General features: G+C 50.8%; 1 protein-coding gene across 2 annotated transcripts in view; it reads right to left on the minus strand.

Annotated features, from left to right (window-relative positions):
• Positions 1–1705: 1705 nt before the first annotated feature.
• Positions 1706–23254, minus strand: part of Scara3 (scavenger receptor class A member 3) — a 34318-nt gene continuing 12769 nt past the window's right edge. The window contains exons 2-7 of one of the 2 annotated variants that reach the window (XM_047549227.1): positions 21008–21100; positions 18871–18969; positions 17540–17659; positions 14956–15054; positions 12458–13501; positions 1706–3447 (exon numbers count right to left, since the gene is read on the minus strand). In XM_047549227.1, coding sequence (XP_047405183.1) covers positions 2996–3447; positions 12458–13501; positions 14956–15054; positions 17540–17659; positions 18871–18969; positions 21008–21100 — 1907 coding nt within the window. In that variant the 3' untranslated portion in view covers positions 1706–2995. The remainder of the gene's footprint in view (positions 3448–12457; positions 13502–14955; positions 15055–17539; positions 17660–18870; positions 18970–21007; positions 21101–23254) is intronic. The other variant, XM_047549228.1, reaches the window with a different exon arrangement.

The raw sequence follows: 23254 nt of genomic DNA on the forward strand, positions 1-23254 counted from the left end.
TGTCCAGTCTCATGAGTTTTTCTTGTCTTTGCTCTTATGTTCTCAGATCTATTGTTCTGTAACTTGTGGTCTTGTGTCTCCTGATCCCAGACTTGGCCAGTGGATCTGACCCTAGATCTAGCTTGCGTGGGGAGTTTGACTCTAGGACTTTGGCTGGTCCTCACCCTGGAGTGTTTCCTGCTCCTCCTGGAAGAATTCTCCGTCTACCCGACAACCAGTAATTCGAGTTCCCTGGAGGTTTGCTTAGGGCTGTGAGCTGAATCCACAGGCACGTTCCGCTTGTTCTTGTGCCACCAGCTGGGTGTAACCTTCCTGCATCTCCCGGTCTCACCTGCCAGACTTGCCCCAGGAGTCCCTCCACCCAGCAGCCCTGGCCTGTTCTCCATCCTGCTCTAGGCAGAAAACTGAGTTCACTGTGTGCTCCTCTCCCCTAGGATGAGTGGGCTTCAGGCCTCACTCACCCCAGGACCCTCAAAGCACCTAGCTCAGTGCCCCACACATCTCAGGTGCTGGTGGGAGGGGCCTTCATGCTGCACAGATGGTGAGGGGGCAGGAGACCTCTGTATAGTGGCCCTATTCGGCCTCATCCCTGTTCTTCTGTACTTCTGTTACTTCCTCTGAAGCACCCCTCCCCCTCAAAAAAAGTGAACCAGTGCCCTGGGCTGGCACTAGGCCATGTTCTGCGAGTGAATGAGTGAGTGAGGTTACTATGCTTACAAGTCTTCCTGGAGCAGGCCTGGCTGACTTCCAGGGGCCTAGCTGACCTCTGTTCCTGCAGAACCTGTGGCCCGGGTCTCTTGGGACAGGTCTGGTCTAGTCTCTTCCTTCTTTTCTGTTCTCTCTCCTTTTGTCTTAGAGACAAGAGGGGCAAGGATGAGGTATCCCTCAGGTGTCCAGGACTGTTCAACTTTCCAATTTCATCTTAGCCAAAGAACAACAGGGTCATGCTGCAAGACTCACAGGGCTCACTGACCCCTGCTGTGACGGGCTGACAGATCTGACTCCATGAGAATGTTACAGGCCAGACTCTAAGGGAAATGACTAAACAGACTCCATTTTGCTCTGAGACTCCATGTTATGTAGGAGATAAGCTTCTCCCATGGGAACACCCCGTCTCTGTGCTCATCATCAGTTACTTAGCGTGACATGTTTAATAATATACAATGGCAACTCCTATGTAGTAACCAATGTACCATGTAAATGGTAATTGTGTGGATATTGACAACCATTCTTTAGTTTGTACCTAGGTAAGGGTCAGTTTGACCCACTTCCCCCTCTGTCGATGATCTCATGATGTTAGTTTGTAATTTTAAATCATAGCAACAGACACTTATGATTGATGTGATTTTTGGTATAAAAACCCCTACAACCCTGTGGTCGGGGCTGTTCTCCCAATAGCCATTTTTTGGGGCATTGTGTAAGACAGTCAGCTGGCCAGCTTAATAAAGACTCTCAAATTTGGACTTCTCAGTGGTGGTCGGTCTGTTCTTAATTTGCGCCTCATAACACTGCCTGGTTCCTGCCCTCTGGGGGTGGCGCTCCAAAAACCACTGGGAACTCCAAGCAAAGCTCAGCACTTCTAGAACAAGGGACCAGGGGTTTAGACCCAGGTTCCCAGTGGGACCCTTCAAAGATCAATATGAGGCAAAGCCCTGAAAGATCATGCCCCCAGGTTGGGCAGAAAGAACTAGAAGACAGCTCCCTTCTGGAAACAGCTCTTTAATGGGTCAGTAATATCATGTTGTGTGGTATTATCATACGTAGACAGGAGAATTACATGGCAGTGGTGGGGGGCCGGGGGTACAAACCAGTTGCACATCTGTATTAAAGGACGGTGTCATTAAGGCTTTGAACAGGAAGAGGGCAGATCTCTGAGGCGATGTTGGGGAGGAGACAGCTCCATGCCCCACCAGGGCTGTCGGAATCTGCTTGACATGACGTGGTGGGGGTGGGGGCCTTTACAGTGAGTTTGACCAACTGCCGGCATCCCCTTCTGCCAGTGTGTGCAGAAAGTTGATGGAGGACATGGGGCGATGTCAAAGGAGCCACCCGTAGATGTCCAGGCTCTTCCCACGCCCAGTCCACTCACTGCTTATTCAGAGAAGACTCGGCCTTCAGAGTCCCAGTGCCCAGCACTTCTAAGTCGATGCGCAGCTGGGGGCAGGAGGCAGCAGGAGGCGGGGGTGAGAGTCACACTGTTATCAGGTGGGCCCTCCTGCAGCCTGGTCCCTAGCCACCACAGTGTGGTGTGCTCTATAGGAACAGGGCACACCAGCCTTGCGGGGAGCAGGGGTGGCTTTGCCTGCCTCTGCCTTCCCTCTCTAGCTGAGGCCTGAGGCAAGACTGACATGGGAGTTTTCTAGACAATCCATCTTTTCAGGGGCACTGTGCGCAGGGACTGAAGATGCCAGCCTGGGCAGGGTCCCAGGGCCTGTGCAAGGTGAGACAGCATCCTGATGACTGTCCCTGTGACGATGGGGAGGGGCCTCCTATCGCCAAGCCCCGCGCCCCTGGAGTTTTAATTATAATGCCTCACAAAGCATTTCCTGGGTCTTTTCGACCAGGGGGAGCCCCAGGAAACTGGGTAGCGGGAATGTGAAGACACTGGAAAGACGGGAGCTGGTCACCATTCAGATGGATTCGGACCTTCTTCCTAAGTTAGCCACACTCCCTGGCAGGCTCAGTCACAGGAGAGGGGTTCTCTGCCCTGTCCTCCTGCCTAGCCAGGGAGACCCCGTCGGGCCCCTGGCCAGCAGGGAAATGTGTGTGTGTGTGTGTGTGTGTGTGTGTGTGTGTGTATGCGTGTGAGTGTGTGTTTGTATGTGCAGGGGCTGCTTCCCTATGGTAGAGTCACTTTGGGGAGCCCAAAACTGCAGCATCAGCTCTGGGGAACACCCCTACATCGGAATCAAAGGACCACAATCTTCTGTGGCTTTTGAGCTGCCCTGAGCTCTCTTCCCCTTCTGTGTGGTGATGTCTGAGCCACGGACCCTTCTCAGTAGCGGCTCTGACTTCCTGGTGGGCCGGGGGGCCCAGGTAGGCCAGGGGGACCCTGGATCCCTGGTTCACCCTTAGGCCCCATAGCTCCCCGCTGGCCTGGTGACCCTGTCTTCCCTGCAATTCCTGGTTTTCCCTGAGGCCCAGAAGGCCCTGGAGACCCCAGAGGCCCCTCTGGTCCTGGGGGTCCCACATCCCCTTTGGGGCCTGGCTGTCCCCTTGGCCCTCCATTGCCAAAGCTGCCCTTGGAGCCTTTGAGGCCAGGGAAGCCTCGTGGGCCCTCTGGCCCCCTTTCTCCAGCAGGTCCAGGCTCCCCAGGCTGCCCCTGAGGACCCTGGGGTCCTGGGGGGCCCAAGCTGCCAGGGTCTCCTTTCGGTCCTCTGCCACCAAGAGATCCTTTTGTGCCTGCATCTCCTTTGAGTCCTCTTGGTCCTGGAGGGCCGGGGACACCTAGGAAGGAAGAGAAGAGGGGACAAGTCAGTCATAAGGAGCTGTCTTCACAAAGCTTCCCACAAACAGGGCAGAGCACAGTGACAGAGAGGGTTGGAAGAAGCCCAGCCGGGCTGCCACCTCTGGCATTCAGGCCGATGTCTCCACTGTTGGCGGGTGCCGGTAACAGCCATGTCTGTGCACAACACGTGCCAGCGACCAGCACGGGGCCTGTGCTCTGATTTCCAGGCCCGCCTGCAGCTCCACACAGGCTCCCCACCTGGGGACCCTGAGAGCCAGATTGTGCTGGGTAAAGGCCAAGGTGATCTGGGATTGTCTGTCCAGCTCTGGAGGCTGGTCTGGCCTTCTACACCTCCTCGTGGTTTACACCTGATGTCCCTACCCCCTGACCCACCTCCATGACCTCTCAGGTAACTAGAAAAGGGCTGGAGTCTGGTCACATGGAGGAGAAGGCCAGGAGAGTAAGGCGCGAGGAGCGGAAGTGTCCCAGAGTGAGTGAGGACACAGAGTGACAGCCAAGAGGCTGTTCCTCCAGGAAGCCCGCCCTGAACCTCCAGCCTCTCCTCTGAGCTGTCGAGGCCACTGCTTTCTGGATCTTTCAGCTGACACACAGAAAGAAACCACAGTACAGTGAAAGCCAATGCCCGGGGCCCATCTGGTGGGCACTACTAGACTCTGGAGCCCCAGAAAGACAGTGAGGGAAGGCCAAGACCCATGCGCCTCCCTAGGCTCAGAGCCTGGTGTGCAGTCAAGAAGACTCGGTAATACGCCGGAGGAGGGCGGTGCACCAGGCAGCTGTGGACCCCTGCTAGAGGGCTGGCTCTGGGTTGGGACCTGGGGAGGAAGGACACATGGCTTCCTATGGAGCCACACCTAAGGTGCGTCCATGCCAGGGGTGAGAGGACCACATGCTCTCCCAGCTGAAGAGTTGACACCTCTCAGAGCTATTCCGCCCTAAGGACACAGCAGAAAGTGACTGTCACTCTGCCAGGCCTGTTAGAATGCCCCAGGAGCACAAAGAGAAACGTCTGACCTCATGAGGATGGCATCCACGGAGAGCAACAGCTTCGCCATCACTAGCCCAGGGCCCAGGGCAGATCTGGGTCTTTGGTGGTCTGTGCAGGGGTCAGGGGTAGGGTTGATGGGGGCTGTGAATTCTGAGGTTCCATGAGAACTCTGTTCCTGTATTAAATGCTTTGCAATGGAATCCTATAGTTTTTTTTAAAATTGGTTCTTTTTAGTTACACATGACAGTAGAATATATTTGGATCTATTTATGTTATCATGTAATATAAATCCTCCAACTAAATGGAATCTAGTCCAAATCTTTCATTTAACAGAGGAGTCAACCACAGTCCGGAGAGGTGAAGGGATATCCCCAAGGCCCCCTGAGGGGAAAGCAGAAGCCAGGTTGCGGAAGGGGTGCTGTGTGCTGGGAGCTGGGAACTCTCCGTGTTGCTAAAATCCAGTTCTGTGGCATCAGGGCCCCTTCTTCCTGGAGGATGTGGCCTGCAGCCTGCCGCCTCCACCTTCTGTGCTCCCGGCCTCTGCAGTGTCCTCTTCTGCATCCTCCTCAGAGTGTTTCTGTGTGGAACGGCACTGGTGAACACTGTCCCTATTATGACCTATAGTGGAAAGCAGAGCCCGGACAGAGCCAGCCCCCAGAGCCGATGCAGACCTTCCCATCTGTTCTCATCCCACCACGGGGATGTGGCCCTGCATGGCTGGCTCACGTGGCATGTCAGCAGCAGAGGCTTAGATTCAGTTGTTGGTTGGTTGGGGGGTGGGGGCAGCTGGCAGGAGATGGCACCCATCTCGATTTGGAGAGGACAGGAGGCAGGACCTGCCCTTTGGTGCCCAGCAAGCCCCTGGGCTTGACGCCCTTGAAGGGCTGCCTCCCTCATCTCATCAGGCCCTGCTGGCAACGGGCAAAGCCACGGCAGCTGTCTTCATCTTACCTCTCCTCCTGGCACCTGGACCAGTTAGAAAAGCAGAAAGCCATTCAGAGGAGAGAGGCCCATGAAGCTGTGTGGGTGGTTAGGCGACACTGGGCAAGTCCCTCCCCATTCCAAAACTCAGACTGCAATTGAGAATTGCACTTAATGCAGTCGAGACTCTCAGATGAGTTGCACTTAATACACACAATTAAGTTACACTTAATATAACGTAGCACAATTGTGTTGCACTTCATACAACTTCACACAATTGAGTCAATGCAACTGAGGGTCACTGAACAGTCTGCATGTGCCCCCTGGAGCTCTCTGTCCCCTCCCTCTACCCTTCCCTCTCTGTCTGGGCACTCTTCCCTGCCTCTGACCCTGCTCCTCCACAATGGCTCCTTTGGGTTTGTCCTCTGCCTACTCTGGGAACTGAGATTCCCCTAGGCCTGCCCCCAGCTCCGTGGTTCTCCACTCTCTCTGCCCTTGACCTCTGGGTGGGAGCGGCCACAGCCCCATCTCCAGCCTGAGCAGTCTCATCTTGACAAGGATGCCTTGCCCTTCCCCAGGACCAGCTGACATCCTCTCCTGTTCTCCCTGGGACCCATTCCTTCTGGTGCCACCATTTTTGGTAGGTGACCTCTCCTCTCTGGTCCAAGGGACATAGTGGCTTGGGCATGAGGGCTTTTAAAGGTCCCCATACCAGCAGCAGAGGAGCAAAGGCAGAGACACAAGCCCCCTCTCCCCAGGGCCAGCGCCTCTTTGGCTCCTCTTTCCAGGCAGTTCCATGCTATCTTTGGCTGAGGAACCAACTGCCCATGCACTCCCGCTGGACCTTTGGGCAGAAGTCTCGGGCGCAGTGCTCATTTTATTGCCCCAGGTTTGGATTGCCCAGCCACAGCTGCCCCCTCTGACCCCATTTCTGAGAACCCAGACTGAGGTGGGTCCCAGGCAGCAGGAGACCAAGTGGAGGGAGGTTGTCAGGGCTGGGCATCTGTGGGGGCTCCTGATGGGGGCCTGTGCTACAGACACGGGCAGGAAGGGTCCTGACAGTAGCTAACATTTGTCAACATCTGTCAACTCAGCCTGCTGTGTGGCTGGCGTCAGGTTGCTGTTGTCACTTTACGGGTGGTAAACCACTGTGCCCAGGTGGCAACCTGCCTGAGATCACCAACCAGTTGGTTGTGAAGCTAGGATGCCGCCCGGGCCTGAGAGGCTTTGAGGCCCAGGGTCCTCCCCACACCCTGCTGTCTCCCCCATGCCCCTCATCACTGTGGCAGTGACTCCCGTCTCCCAGGGCCAGGCCGACCGGTCTGGGAGCTTCCTGGAGGAGGGAGAGGGCTCCAGAGTCCCCCGGACCCCTGCTGCCCCTCTGGACAGCATGGGTATGAGAATTGTAAAGCGTGGGACCTGGTCTGTCTGGGGACAAAGCCAACGACCTGCAGTTATCACAGGGGGAAGGAAAGCTGGAGGCTGGCCAAGGCCCTCTCCAGGACAGGTGCCCCTGACCCAGCCAGTGATAAGAAACGGGGTGAGGTTGGGGTGGAGGGGAGGGTTAGTTGCTGCTCTTAGCAGAGGGGAGACTTTTCAGGCCGAGGAGGAAACTCCAGCAATGGTGGCTGAGGTGTGAGCTGGGAGAGGGGACCAGAGCACTCGAGTCCTGGGGAGACCCATAATCACTCAGGAAGCCACAGGCTGTAATTAGTCTGTCAGGCCCATTAGGGTCCAGCCACAAGTGACTGCATGTCTGAGATGAATAGGGTGGTCAGCTCTGTGGTCGGCACTCCATGTGGGAGGGGGACACAGGGGTAGCCAGAAGAATCCAGTTTCTCAAGATACGGACACTGCCCACCGTGGGTGGGGTGGGGCATGGGCAGCAGGAGCCCCAGTGCCTCTCACAGTCACGTACCAGGGTAGAAGGGACTAGAAAATGGGGGACGGCCCCAGTGGAAGTGCGCTGGCCTGGACATGGGGCCCAGGTGGGAGTGCCAGCTCTGGAGTTGGCATGTTGAGTGGCTGGGCTCCGGCTCCTGTTTCATGAGAATATTGGCCTGGGCACTTCCGGGGATTCTCTTTCCTGACTGTGGTCTCCCAGGGAGCTCTGAAGAACTGCTGAGGGACTTGGGCTCCGGCCCTGATGGACTAGTTTGTAGCAGACTAAACCTCCCATCAAGAGCAACCAGAACCGCAAGGTAAAAGCCGAAGCATCTTTCTGAGAGCCCTCGAGAGACACCAAAGGCCGAGATCCCAGCGGAAGGGCTCTCTGAAGCTACCTGGCATCTGTGGCTGCTTTCCTCCCAAGGCATTCTGTGGGCTAGTGACTAGTCTGGGCAGAGAGTCTGAGAAGCCCAACAAAAGGCTTCAGTCCTTAGGCTGAGGTGCTGAGAAGAGCTCTCGGTGGCTTCACAGGCTGGGGAGAGAGAAACTGGGTCCAGGGGTACCATCCTTTCTTCCTTGACCTCTGGCCATAGCTCCCTCCTTGAACGACAGAAAGATGGGACCACTTTGCCTTTCCTGTCTCAAATGCAAACCCTGGGCCCTTTGGGTATGGCAGTGGGGTGGAGGGGGAGCCTACAGGAAACGCTTGCCAATGTCACCCATCCGTGCTTTGCCCCCCACCCCCACCACTCTTGGCTTCCATTCCTTGTTCATATTTTCATTTATTTGTTCATCAAGCAAACATTGCTTGAGTACCTTTTGGAGGCCACACACTCAGCTGGGTATTTCTAAGTAGGACAAAGAGCCTGGGCCTTCAAGCACTTTTGCTTCATAACAATCCCCTACACTAGGACACCCTTTCAGAGTTACCAGTGATCCTTACAAACACCCCAGGGAGAACAGGCAGGGCAGGTATTGATATTCCTATCTGTGGTGGAAGAAAGGAAGTTGAAAGTAGCCACGTGCTCGGGTGGCTGAGTGGCTCGGTTAATGAGAGGTGATGGGTTTGTCTTCGATTCCCAAAGGATAGGCCTGGCAGAGACTCTGTCCAGCTCAGACCCAGACCCGACCCTGCAGAGTAGGAAGAGAGAAAAGCTCTAGAGAAGCGCGAACACCCTGGGAGCACCACAGGCGTTTTGGTGAGTCAGTGGAGGCCGGGGATTAAAGCTGGCACAGGCCTCAGAGATAAGTGGCCTTACCCCTTCATTTACAGGTGACAAAGAGCAGAGACCAGAGAGATGGGGTGATTCTGCCTAGAGACCCAGCGCAAATGAGAAGCCAGACTCCTCTCCGCACTGCCCTTGTCACCCGAGGCCACTGTCACCCTCTCCCTTGGTTCCAGTCAGCAGCTCAGCTCTGGTGGAGGGAGCCCAGAGGCTGCCTGTGGAGGAATGAATAAGTGACCAGGTCCCTGCAGGATGGGATGTGCATGATGTCCCCCCAATTTTTTTTTTTTTTTTAGACTTGGGAGATTTTACATGTGGTGACTTCAAGGACCAGGAGGTTTGTTGGCCAATGGACGCAATTTAAATAGTTGTTCAGAGCCTGAACCAAAGGTCACATGTGACTCAAACAGATGAGGCTGAGGCCCCCTGACGAGAACTCTGCCACAGTCAGCACAGAAGCAACTGTACGTCTGCGAGGCCGTTCTCCTGTCCATACCCTCGGTACTGTCTCCTCCTCCATTCTGCCCAGCACCCTGCACCTCAGCAGGGCCTGAGCAGAAATGTTTTGGGGTATGTGTAGCCTCAAGCTCTCCTCATCTGCTTTTCTGGGTGAGCAATGGATATGTGCATCTAAGAACTATAGTGCGGGGTCACGGTGACCTTGAGCTCATTCCTCAACCACCTCCTCCCTGCTGTCACCTACCTTCCTACGAAACAGAGACACCAACATCTACCTTTCTACTGCACAGTAATCCCCCTTTTCTGCAGAGGGCATGTTCTACAAGCCTGCCAGGGATGCCACCAAAACCTATATACACTGTGTTTCTTCCCATACAATTATGCCTATGGTGAAGTTCAGTTTATAAACCAGGCTCATGAAGACAGTAAAATAATAACTAATAAAATAGGACAACTATAACAAATATGCCAGGATAAAACATATCACTGTGGTTTCTCTCTCTCAAAATAAGAAATTTTCCTTTTTTGTTGTTGTTGCTACAATTGACGGTGAACAGCTGAAACCACAGTTGTGGGGGGCACTGTACCAGGGTCATTGTGAGGCTGACATGTAACAAAGTGTGTGGATGGGCTTTGTCATCCATAAGAACTATCGACCGGTGCCTTCACTGGAACATGGCTCCTTAGAGGTCACAGATACACATTTTAGGTGACGTACTGGATTAATGTTTCAGTTTCCATCAAAAGACTCAGTACCTGGCTTAGCTGCAAAACTAAAAAACAACAGTGAGTGAACAGGATCTCTCTATGTATACCTCATTCATCAAAACTAAAGAATAAATTAGTCCTAGTGGCAGTAGAAACGCTCAATGGTATGAAAGGATGTCAACACAGATTTGGAACTAAATGGTCAAAGAGAACCAGAGGATGAGAAAGGTTGGTGCTAAGCCTGAGTTTTGTGGAGAGAAGAGTTGTCTGGGATCCTGAGGTCCCCCACCTACCTCTTGGTGCTCTCTGGGTGATTGGGCCAAGACATACAGCTGTAGCTTCTGGAATCACCAGGTTACAGTGCCTACTTACCCTATTCTCTAGAACCAAGATCTGCTAAATTTTCTCACAGAGACAAACCCATTCTGGGGATGGATTCAAGGAGTCATTCAAATTCCTGGTGTAGGGGAATTCAGTTTAGAACTCTTTTCAATGTGAATCTAAGGGCAAGTCGCTGGTACAATTGCCTGGGAGAAGTCAATCCTTGTTAGAATTTGGTGGAAAGAGGACCAGAGTTGACTGAAGTAAGTACATGGGGCCATCTGTACTGGAAAGCATGTCTTGTTCCCCTGCTGGCTTTCAGAATGTGTGACTTTGGAGTGGAAGGTCACTCAAGGATCTGAGCAGCCTTGGATTTGAGTCCTGGGTCCACTCCTTGCCAGTTGGGACATCCAGGGAGTTAGAAAGAACTGTAACAGGTTGGTTGGTGAGTTGGACCTGTCTGAAGCATGGACCAAAAGGTGACCCCTAGTAAACGGGTTGCAAGTGCCAGACCTGCTCTGGATGCTGTGGAGGAAGGACGCAAAGGTTAGGAGACTGAGCTGCTGGAGTGGCTTTGTTATGGCTTACCCACACTGGGAGGGACTACTGGACCCTGGCTCTGAACCGATGAACCCAAAACATCACGGTGCCCCCTAGTCAGAGTAAGGGCTTGTGGAGGTTGGCTGGTCTTTCATCTAGATTGGTGGAATGAATGGGGGAGCTCCTGTTGGCTCACAGTGGGGTCAGTGGACCCTAAATCCACCCTGCGATTTCCCACCACATCCAGTTCCAGGATGTGTAGGTGGCATAGATACAAACAGAGCTGGCAGAACCCCCATGTTGGTTCCCTGCCCTGGGAGTGAGGGCTCTTATGGAGGGAAAAGCCAGGTGGAAGACTACAGCTGTCTCCACCAAGGAAAACAGTAAACCAAAAGCCATGCTGCCATGCTGGAGGCACTTCAGAGATCAATGCCACCAGGAAGGACCGAGGGTGAAGGGTGGTGATACCCACCGCCTTCCCGTACAACTCTTATTTCCCAGGGCAGAAGACAGCTGGATCTTGGAGAGCTACAGTGGGTTTTTATAGGCTTAACTGGTGGGGTCTTCAACTGCAGCTGTTGTTTCATTGATTTTATATCATAGTATTTAAATATTGTTAGCTTCACATCATAGTATTTGAGTTATGGGATGTAAAGAGAAAATTAAGAATCACTTGAGGACTTTCACTCTTCTGGGAAAGGGTTAGTGTGTTTGGGGTGGTACACAGGACAGTTGTATCATGGTACAGAGAAGACCTTGCTATTGTTTTTAATTGAAAATTAAGTGTGGTGGTCTCAGGAAATGTATATGGCTGCCAAATTGACAATCGATAAACTTTTTTTTGTGTGTGTGTGTGTGGGGATTGAACTCAGGGGCATTTAACCACTGACCTACATCCCTAGTCCTTTTTATTTTTTTTTTTTTATTTTGAGACAGGGTCTTGCTAAGTTGCCCAGGCTGGCCTTGAACTTGGAATCCTCCTGCCTCAGTCTCCTGAGGAGCTGGGATTACAGGCATGTGCCACCACATCCAGTTCAAGGAGTGGACTTGCCATGGTTAATTTTATGTACTGATCTAACTGAACTGTGGGAGGCCTAGATATTTGGTCAAACATCAGTTTGGGTGTTTCCATGTGGGTAATTTTGGATGAGACTGACATTTAAATTGGAAGACCAAGTGAGACAGATTGCTTTCCCTAACATGGGTGAGCCTCATACAAGCAGTTGAAGGCATGAGTAGAACAAAAAAATGACCCTCCCTTCAGTAAGAGAATTTTCTGCCTTATTGTCTCCCAACTGGAACATCAGCTCTGCGGATTTTGTACTTTCCAGCCTTCAAAATCACATTACCAATTGCTTATAAAAGCAATCTATCATACTTACATCCATATGCTATTGGTTCTGCTTCTCTGGAGAACTAAGAGAAACACAGAAGTGTATGGGGGTGTATAGGAGGAGAAGGGCACCTCAGAGTGCTGGGCTTCTGGGGGGCAGATAGCTGGATGGGCAGGTGAGGGTATTAATGAGAGGGTGGGAAAGGAAAAAGACAGGAGCAGAGAGTTTCTGAAAGCCGAGGCGCCTGTTTCTCTAATGGGACCAATTAAACAAATCCACATATAAAACCCAGGTTTAGGGCTGTGGTCGTGGCTCAGTGGCCGAGCACTAGCCTAGTATGTGTGAAGCACTGGGTTTGATTCTCAGCACCACATATAAATAAATGAGCAAAATAAAGGTCCACCAACATCTAGGAAAAAAAAAAAAAAAAAGCCAGGTTTATATGATAAGCAAAGTTAGAAGCCACCAAAGAGGTTTGTAAGAATATTTCTTAAACTGCCCGTTGCCTTCGACACGTGCTACAGGATAGTGCTCAGCCTAAAACCAGGTGCAAGATCAGAAAGGCCCTTGAGAGCCTGACAGCAGCCCGGCCTGACCCGCTTCTTACCTCGCAGGATGGTGACGTTGCGAAGCATTGCTCCATGCTGCGTGTCCACCGCCTTCATCTCCTCCACAATCATGGAGAGGTTGCGGACGTTGAAGTCCAGCCGGGCGCTGAGCAGGCCAAAGCGCTCCCGGAGCAGGTCCGTGGTGCCCAGCATGAGGGAGACCGACTTGTTCAGGTAGTAGAGCTCCTCGGCGTGGGTGTGGAAGCCCAGCGTGCAGGACAGCCGGACGTCGTCGAGGTACTTGAGCATGCTGTGCACGTGGCTGTCGGTGGCATTGATGTTGGTGAAGATGGTGCCGATTTCAATCTCGTGGGACGTCATGCGTCCCTCCAGTGACTCGAACCTCTCCACTGTGCGGTTCTGGGCGTAGCGGGTGTGGTACTGGAGGTCATGCATGTTCTCTTCATGGTCGTCCAGGAAGGATGAGATGTTGTCCAGCTGCAGCTGCAAGCCCATGACCTGCAGCACCAGGTCATGCATGCTCTCGGAATTCTGGCTGATGCGCTGCAAGGAGACCCCCAGGGTGGTCTGAATGTTCTTGACCGCTTCCCCGGTCTTGGCAGAGGTGGTGCGCAGGCCACCGAAGAGCCGGGTGTAGTTCTGCCAGTCAGTGACGATCTTCTGGAGGGTGAGGGTCTCCTCATCTGTCTTCCTCTGGATCCTGTGGATCCACTCGGCAGTCTGCCCCACAGTGAAGTTCATCTGGTGCACAGCAGCCTTGACGTCGTAGCACTCCTGGGTGAGGTCCTTCAGGGAGAGATCCAGGCCAGTGGTGGTGGCCTGCCAACCCCTCACCTGTGCCAGGAAGAGCCCCAGGGACTGGTTGACCTGGTGGACAGAGAAGGAGCAACCGCCCATCTCCTGAGAGATTTGATTGCTGGTGGTGGAGAGCAGTTCATGGGCCTGAGAGGTCTGATCCAGCTGGACTTCCTGGGCCAGAAGCATCTTCTGAAGCCCCTCCAGCTCTTCCTGAAGTTTCCTGATCTCTTGCCCCAGCTGCCCAGCCTCGTGGCAGAAAGAGCAGTTGTTCAAGGCTTTCGGGTCTTCAGGAGAAAGGGACAACATTTTGAGTTGCTGAAGAACTGGGGGACATGGTGCTTCTTTATTTTTATTTATTTATTTATTTTTGGTACCCAGGGGCACTCAAGCACTGAGCCACATCCCCAGCTCTTTTAAAAAATATATTTTATTTAGAGGGAGGGTTTCACTGAGTTGCTTAGGGCCTTGCTAAATTGCTGAGGCTGGCTTTGAACTTGAGATCCTGGGGCCTCAGCTTCCCAAACCGCTGGGATTATTGGCGTGCGCCACTGCGACGGGTTATAAGTGCTTCTTTAAACTAAACATTTCAGAGCATAATGAATTGGAAGGGGCTTCCTGACCCTGCTTCCTTTCCCAAGTCTTGCTATGGAATCCTTCTCAGAAAAGCCTTGTCATCTTTATTAATTTAATTTTTTTTTACCAAATGTCCTTGTCATCTGATCTGAAGAATTCAGGACATTTTCTCCACCCCGTCACTGCATTCTCAAGATCAGATCTCAGTACCTTCTCTGAGGTGGCCAAGAACCTCCTTTTGTACTTTATTTAAACATTTCTCCAAATATTTTTTGCCCGTTATTCGACCCTCTTACAGTATGCTTGTGGGAAGGTAGAGCAGGGATTTTCGCCTTGTGACTCACGAGGAACGGGGCACAGAAGTGTGGCTTGCCAGATAGCACTCAGCCACTCAGTGGCAGACCGGGACTTTCCATCTGCATCAGAGCTCGCCACTTTTACTTTTGTTTGTTTATTTTGGCAGTACTGGGGTTGAACCTGGGGTGATCAGCCACTGAGCTATACTCCCAGCCCTTTTGACTTTTTATTTTGAGACAGGGTCTTGCTAAGTTGCCGAGGCTAGCTTTGAACTTGTGATCCCCTTGCCTCAGCCTCTCAAGTCGCTGGGATTACGGGCATGCCCCACTGTGCCCGGCTGCATACCATCATGGCTCCTTTGGTCTCCTTCTCTTAGAATGTTCCGGCTAAAGCTGGGGATAAAGAGCATCGGGACTTGTGTACGGCTTAGGGCAGTGACGAGTAAGGGCTGACAGGTAGGGGGCTTTGAGAGGCCTTAAAAATCATTTCAGGGCACTGGGGATGTCTTTCAGTGGCGGAGCACTTGCCTGGTATACGTGAGACCCTGGGTTCAGTCCCCAGTAACACGCACACAAGATCATTGCCACGCGTGAGGATATTTTGGGAATGGACTATACTTGGCTTCCTTCTGTACTTAGACTCTGGCTAGATCTGCCCATACAGAACACCCCTCCTCAGTCCCAGGTGAAGCCAGGGAAGCAGCCTTCTTCAGGAGAGAGAAGCAGGGAGCCATGGCTGTCCAGGTCTTGCACCCAGAAGGCTGGCAACGCCTTCCCTGAACTAAGCCCAAGGCATGGGGGACCCTACCCCCCGACCCCCGTGAAGCCTGGTCCTACAGGATCAGCACAGCCGGGCACTAAATGCTCACCCAGTCCTTGGAGGTTTTCCTGCATTGACACAAGCTTCTTGTCATAAATGGACTGGACCAAAGAGATGTCTTCTGAGAGAGAATCCACTTTCCTAAAAACTACAGGGAAACAGGAGAAACGGGGCAGAGTCCTGGGTCAGTGAAAGTGTTCACTTGTTAAGGGGCGTTGTTATCAGCCCTCTGCAAGCAAAACCACCCCCTGCACCCAGGTGGGGCCCTTCTCCAAGGAGGCTTCCCAGTGGTAGTAAGGAAGGATGCTCCCAAAGGCTAAAGTTCGAAACACATTCCTTTACAAAAATAAATCATGCCCCACCCAGGTTTTAGAAATAGGACTTGACCATATGATAGAATAGGGAAATTTCAGGAAAAACAAAACAAAACAAAACCCTGTTCTTAATCCTGCCAGTTGGAAAGTGCTGCCAGCAATATCTTTGTGCATCTCTTCTAGTTGTGTTTACATCAACAGGCATTCTACATCTACGTAGATAAATACTTTATTTAGAAAACGAAAGCAAATTTGGGATGTTCTGAATATTCCGTCTGTTTTCTCTCACTTGCCCTTCCTGGCAACACGTCACGGGCGTTTTTCCCTCAAGGCTTAAGTCACTCCAGAACCATTCCTTCTAGTGTCTGCATGGTCCTCTATGGAAATGGAACAGCGATGACATAAATACCTCCTGTTGTTGGGTACGCTTCAGGTACCGCCTCTTCTGAGCTTATAAATAAAACTGGACATGTGAAAACGAATAAAGTTTGATCCTAGAAATAACCCTCATATGTGATGACCGTGTGCATATGATTTCTCTTAGAGTAAGGTGCTAGAAATAGAATCCCTGGGTTAAAGGACACCAACATTTTTAAGTCCGTGGTAGAAGGTGCCAAATCGCCCTCCAGAAAAACTTATACCATGTATACCCCCACAATCTGGAACCCTACGGAGGGCACCAAGTTGGGGGGGGGTCCCAGCAGCACTAGGACACCTGATGTTCTCTAACAGGGGCCTGGAGGGGCCTGGAAGCGAGGTGGGGGTGCAAGTTGGATTGGAGGTTGACAAGATGCTTCCCACAGATCTTCTGAAGGTCAAGTGTGGGGGAGTAGCATTAGCTCTGCCCTAAATGCCAGATGAAACAACTGCTAGACACAGTCGGTATGAACATTGGTGGGTGACTTTGGACAAGTCAGCTAACCTTTCCAGAGCTCAATTTAATCAGCTATAAAATAAAAATGTAAAGCTAGATGACTTCTAAGGCTCTCATCAGCTTTCAAAATTCTATGATTTCTAATTGTTATCTCTGGACTCAACATTGCATGTCTCAGAGACATCGACACATTCACTCAGTGACAGCAGCAGGTGAGAGCCTAGGAAAAATCATTCGCTGTTAGAGTATTTTTCAGTTTTCAGCAGTTATGATTCCATTTGAGCCTCCTCTCAATTAAGGACCCCTGTATAGCTGGAGGAAAGGTGGTACAGAGATTGAATGGCTTTGATTCCTATTCTGGTGCTTCATGAAGTCGCATTCCAAGCAGCAGGCAAGGGCTTGCTCCATGTAATTCATCACCCTCTTTGCACAATCCTCTTGTCATTTTTATATCAACTTATTCACTGTTTTCCTTACTGTTTGATCGTATTGTCTTCAAGTCAAGAATGTTGGTTACTGAATATTCCCAATCAGGAAGAGGACCTGGTGCCCCTCCCCGGGGGGCACTCTCAGGGTGGCACCTACAGGGAGGCCACCCTTGCTGCCTCCTTTGCCCCTTGCTCCTCCCAGCCTTGTCCCTGATGACTAGGAGGTTGAAACAAAACTCTTGGAGCCCGTTTTCTTCAAAGTCTGAAGTGACGAGTGGAATAGCATTGTAGTGAGACACCACCAAATTTCTTTTAATCGATTTACCTTCAACAGGGATGAACACCCAGAAGGCAGAAGTTACCTGAACCTGGCCACGCACTATCCCCTGGGTTAGCTTCCACCGTCATAGACCGGAATATCTATGGGAAGCACCATGCTTCAGATCCCTGGCCCCACCTGCAGGGCTCTGCTTAGTAGGTTCGTTGTAAGACCCAGGAATTTACTTATTAGTCAATGTTGACGGTGATCTCGATGCAGGAAGGCTGGCGCCCAAATTCCCTCTCAGAAACACTCATGTAGACCAGGGAAGGAACTTAAAAATCCCTGAAGCAGTGATCTCATCTCTGGGTGCACAACAGAGGTATCTGGAGAGCTGGAAGGTACTGGATTGGTTACATTTCCCAGGGTGGGGTCCAGGCACCAATAATTTTTAAAGCTCCCAGATCATTCTAACAAGGAGCTGATGTGGAGAACCACTGATCACATCTCACTCTCTCATTTACCATGGGGAAAGAAGGGTCCTGAGCAGAGGAGTGCCTTGCTCCGGGCCACACAGGTCAGAAATGAGGAGCTGGCCTTCCCAGGTGGATCAAACATTAAGATTTCCTAGTCAAAAATATGCCGATTCTGAGGCCTGGGCTACAGATGTTAGGGGCTGGTCTTTGCTGGGGAGATTCTGGTGCTGAACTCCTGCCCAGACATTCCCCTGCAGCCTGGGATGGAGGAACTGGACTCACCCAGAGAGGCCAACACAGCTACAGCCACCAGGAGCAGAGCCAGGAAGAGATACAGAATCCGCACTGACGTGTGTAAAGACAGGTTCTTCTGGCAGCGGCTGCAGCGGGGTCCCGGGCGACCTGTGGGGGACAGAAGGAGGGTAGTGGCTTAGGCCAGGGACTGGGGCTGGAGTGGAAGTGTCAGTTCCACATTCCTGCGCTGAGCTGTCTCATCGCTTGTCAAGCCAGGCCCACAAGGGGAGTCCCCACGCTCACTCTCCACCCGTTTTCCCATCTCTCTCTCTCGGTCCTAGAGCTTTCTGGAGTAGAGGAGACAGAGTCAGGGTCTTCAAAGAGCACCCTCCACCCCTGGCCGTGGTCGTTCTCTCTCTATGGTATTCATTCACCCTGGTGTGGGGAAACACCTCTACCCTCTCCAGTGGCCCTGGAGATGGTCCACAGCAGGGGCAGCCTTGTTGAACCCCTGGGTGACCCACGTGCTCCCTTTTGCCCTGGACCTTCTGGGTCTTAGCACCCAGACTCTCTTGGGGTGGGAACTCCTTGCAGAGACTGTCTACATCTTAAAACTCAAAGCCCCTCACCCTGGGAAACCCCTGAGTCCCTGGCAAACGAGAACATTGGTCACCAGTCCCCAAACTGGGCAGGTAACCAGTGGTCCCTCTGGAAACCAGACGCATGCTGACCATCTACCAGTTAGGCTGCTGGTGTGGATGGAGGAGGGAACCAGATACTCCTGGAAACTCTGGCAGGTGCCCAGTGCCCACCGGGAGGCAGAGATGGCCCCTACCGTGAGACTCCCAGGTGAATTCCACTTCATCTGCACAGGATGAGGACCAGAAATGACTAAAGTCCCGATGTCACCTGACTCTCACTCCAAACTACAACAAATCTGTACTTAGGAAACGTGGTCTGAGGCGTGGCTGGCTGATCACAGCACACAGCCAAGGTGGAGACCAAGAGCTCTAATCCACTCTGAAAGCCACCAAGGGCCCTACCCTAAACAGCAATGCAGGTGGTGTGGGAGACAATAAAGGGGACAATCAGGCGACAGCTGGAAGGCAGGCCGTGGGCACACAGTATCTGACCAGGGTGGAGGGTGAGGTCCCTGACAGGGCTCAGGAGCATAGGTGATAGACGGCATCGGGGTCGAATGCTGGCTTCCTCCGCGCTGCCCCGCCCAGGGCCACGCGGCTCCATCCTTCACTCTCCAGGAAGCAGGAAGGCATCAAGAACCCGGACTTTGAAGCCCTATAGTGAGATGGGGCAGCCTGGAGATGGGGCAGGGAGCTCTCAGCCCAGAGGGGAGATGGGGCAGCCCTCAGGGCTCTTACCCTCTTGGGTGCATGGGAAGGACGGCATGTCCTCGTCTTCACCGGCCAGTTCCTCTTCGGTAACACATAACGCATCCCCGTCACCACCAGCCGACCTCACTGCAGTGGAACCAGTGCCATCAGACCCAGGCTGTACCCTGGCCCACACCCGTCCCTCTCCAGCTGCCCATTCAGCACCAGTCCCTATAGTCCATGCCCACCGTACCCTGGAGTCCAAGCCAGCCCACTGAACTCCAGGTGGTGCCCAAGAAAAGGGGCACAGAGGTAAGACTTAGGAGGTGGGGGAGTCGTGTGTCCCACCCCTCTGGATGAGAAAAGACACTGGGGGCTGGATCAGCTCTGTGACTTATTCCATCTGCATCTTGCTCAGACCTCTGGGAGTGGAGCAGGAGGAAATAAGAGCTGGTTGACTGACATGGCTCAGTGTCCTCTCATGTCCTGACATGTGGTGAGGGAAACAGAATTCCTCTTCTCCAGGGACAAGGCCGAATCTGGAATCAGCAGCCTCTACCAAGTCGGCATTCAGCCCAGCCTGGGGATCCAAGGAGAGGAGGAAGCAGGAGGTGGGAGGATATAGGAGGGGGACCAACCCCTGCCTCACATGCCTCCCCCAGGACCACTGGGATGCCAAGGGATCCTGGGGAAGAAGAGCCCCTGTCTGGAGGCCAATTTGGTGCTTCTTCCTTGGGAGTGCTCGGTCCTTCCATAAGACCTAAACCATGTGTTCACTCATTCAGAAGGCTGTGCTTCTTTCCCAGACCCCTCGGGGCCCCTTAATAAGATCTGGCTTTTTATGAACAACAGGGAGGAAGATGCCTAAAATAAGGGGGAATGAGCCAAATCCCCAGGGGGTGTTGCAAAATGAGCATTGGCCTCCTGGAAGCTGACTGGGGATTTTGTTCTGGGAAGCAGGGAGGAAAGCTGGGTATGAAACCTAGATTGCTCTGGAAAATTCTAGAGAGGGCATTTAAAAACTGCCTCCAAATCCAGAGGCAATAAAAGATCTCGATGTATTTAATCACATGACAATAAAACAAAACCAGTTTTGCATGGCAAGCAAAAAAACAAAAACAAAACAGAAACAGAAATCAAACAGCATGAAGCAGAGTCAAAAGACAAGTTCCACACTGGGAGAAATGTTCACAACGTGTATACAGACAAAGAGCAGATGTGCCAAATATACAGAGTACTAAAGATTAAGGAAATAAAGGACCAAAAATCCTATAGAAAAATGGGCCAAAGATCTGCACATTTTATGAAAAATATATAAGATGATCCTTGAACAAACGAAAATATGTTCCACTTTACTAATAAGATAAATGTAATTTAGAACCACACTGTGATGAAATTTCTCACCCATGAGATTTGCAAAAATGCAGAGGCCTGACAATATGCTCTGCTGGCTGGGCGGTGGGAAGTTGGGGTGGGGACACAAATGGCCCATGCTTTATGGAGTGGATCTGACATGTGCATTTAGTCTTCCACGTGCATTTAGTCTTCAACTCAGCAGTCACACTTCCATGAATACATCCAGAATATACACCTCTGACATTGTGGAAATGCATGCGACAGTTATTCATTGCAAGGTTATTTATAATTCCAAACACAGGCGCTAACTGTATCCAAGCGTAGAAGGCTGGTTAAATACGCGGTGGTGTGTATTCACAAAAGGGAGCTGGCTCTATGCGGCTGTATAAACAAATAGGGAAATCGCTACTAATTGATATGGAATAATTTCCAGGAGGTAATAAGTGAAAAAAGGTAAGGTGTGAAGGAGCATATATAGCAACTTACCTTTTTATATGAAAGAAGAGAAATTTAGAAATCATACCTATGTCTGCTTTTCATTATAAAAAGAACACCAGGAGGGTTAACCAGAGTGCAATGAGGCTGTTTTCTGCTAGGGCTTGGGCAGAGGACACACAGGCAGAAGAACCACAGGAAGAAGTGACACCTCTCTGAGAATAACTTTTTATTTTCTGCTTTGGAAAACATGTTACTATTCAAGAAATTAAATTGATGAAATTTAATCGATAAAACTGAAAAACTGGAACTAAAGAGACTCGTTTTTTCGGGAGGACCAAGAAAGAAGAAAAGAACCAACATAGTAAGTTATGACACAGACCACGTGGCTCACCTTGGGGTGGGGTTGGTGTGAGTGGGAAAGTGCAAACGAACCTTGAACTTCTTAGGCATGTTTGCTTCTTGTTGTAGCATGGCTGGAGCCATCCTGAAATAATTTTAGATTAAAATGGGGTTGGGCGAATGAGTCGATGTGTTGGTGTAGCTTGGGCCCAGGGCTCTTGCTTGGGTAAAGGGACACTGGAATATGGAATGGGAGAGTCAAGAAAGAAACCCTCGAGAACGGACATCAACATGAACTTCAAATTTCTAAAATCTTCATAATTATGTGCTTGTGTGTATCTATATTTGTAGGTATGTGTATACGTACAACTTTGCCTGTGGAAAGGCCTCGGAAGTGGATGCCATAACAGCAATGGGCACCCTTTGAGAGCCAGGTCTTGATCTCTAGGACCACTTCCCACTAAAAAGAGCCAGGGCTCCTTGGAGAAATCTTGGCTGATTCCAGGGTTGGGGTGGGAGGAAGATGAACATGGACCATTTTGTTATTCTAAAAATTGTGTAAAAAATAAAAGGAAGGAAAGGAAAGGGAAAGGGAAGAGGAAAAGAAAGAAAAGATGAAATGTCACAAGAAACACAGAAATCAGCTTGAAGAAGTTCCCACTGGCTGAAACAGGGACAATTCAAGTACTAAAATAATTAGGTATAATGATAAGATTACATGTCATTAAAAAAGTAGGAATTCATGAATTCACAATGATAGATATATAAACAGAAAGGGAGAAGGAAAGCCTCCTTCTTATAGTGGCGCTGGAGTTGGGAAATCAGCATTTGCAATCATGGTAGAGACTGGATCAGGCAAGAATTATCAGTGGGTGGTGTCTTGAGGGACCAAGACACCAGCAAGGTATGCAAGGTCTTAAAGCATCTCCTTACTGGGGCCTTGTTCTTTGGAGGGAGGGGGAAACCCAGTACTTCAACACTGGAGAAATCAGGAAGCACCTTGACCAGGTGATCTAGAGTGACTTCACTGGAAGGGAGAGGTGGGCATTGTGAGAGGCATCCTCCATCACCTATGTATTTTACCCAATAAGAATGCATAAGGAAACAGGAGAAAAACACAAAATGAGGATCATCCTATTAAAAATAAAAGTCAGCTAGTCTAAACAATCAGTCATCAAAGACAATTAAAGGTGAAAGAGTCAGGACAGCAAACTGCAATACTTGGTCATATAACAGACTGGATCCTGGTTTGGAGGGCGAAGGACATCTATAGAGCATATCAGTCAACTGATCAAACTAGAATATGACCAGTAGCTCAGATGAAGTAAATTCATGAAATTCTTAACTTTTCTCTGATTATATTCCTATTCTTAGAGATAAGCAACCATGATATATGTAGGTTATGTTCAATTGCTTTAGAAAAAATGAAGTGTGTATATGTTGTGCATATATGTGGGTGTGTGAATAAGACTGCAATGTGTACCAGAGTGAAAAATCCTGATGCATAAAATGTTATGAACCCATGATCTTCTTAAGACAATTTCCTAAAAGTGAATATACTGGATTAGATCATAAGGACACATTCTGCTTCATTAACAAGTTATCATCAGAGTACACAAATTACATTTCTACCCACACTACATATGACTATATACAGATCTGCTAGACTATCCCAATGAATTTTATCATAAAAAGTATGAGTTTAATTCAAAGGATCTCCATATTTTATTTTATACACTTCAAAATTATTAGCGAAGGGCGGGGGTGTGTAGCTTAGTGGTAGAGTGTGTGCTTAGCACATGTGCAGCCCTGAGTTCAATCTCCAGTGTGCACGCACGCACACACACACACACACACACACACACACACACACAATTACCAGTGAGACTCTGGACTGCCTGGAGACTCTGGAGATGCCAGGTTTCCTGACAGGCTGTCTGGCAGATGGAAGTTTCCCCCTCGCCTCTTGCTCCACTCCTCCCTGTTTTTCAGAGCACAGACTAGCTGGGGTGAGTAAAAATCCTCACCAACAGGTATGGCCTGGCACTGATTAGTCAGCATGGGGTGTGATCACTCAGGAAGGACGGGGGCTGGTCCAGGGTGAGATGGTGTGGCACCCTGGGAGGAGCACCTTCCAGGGTCCAGGATGTACCATAACAGACTTCTGTCCAGCTGCCCAGGCTTTGTACCTCTCAAGGTCCCCTCTCCTCTCGTCCCCATCTTCTCATGCATCCAGGACTCTGCTCTCTCTGTCTTGATGTCCTCTCTCTGTTTATTTTACCATCTGTTTCAGCCTTAA

Source organism: Sciurus carolinensis, chromosome 4 (genome assembly GCF_902686445.1).
Source record: "Sciurus carolinensis chromosome 4, mSciCar1.2, whole genome shotgun sequence".
Lineage (NCBI taxonomy): Eukaryota > Metazoa > Chordata > Mammalia > Rodentia > Sciuridae > Sciurus > Sciurus carolinensis.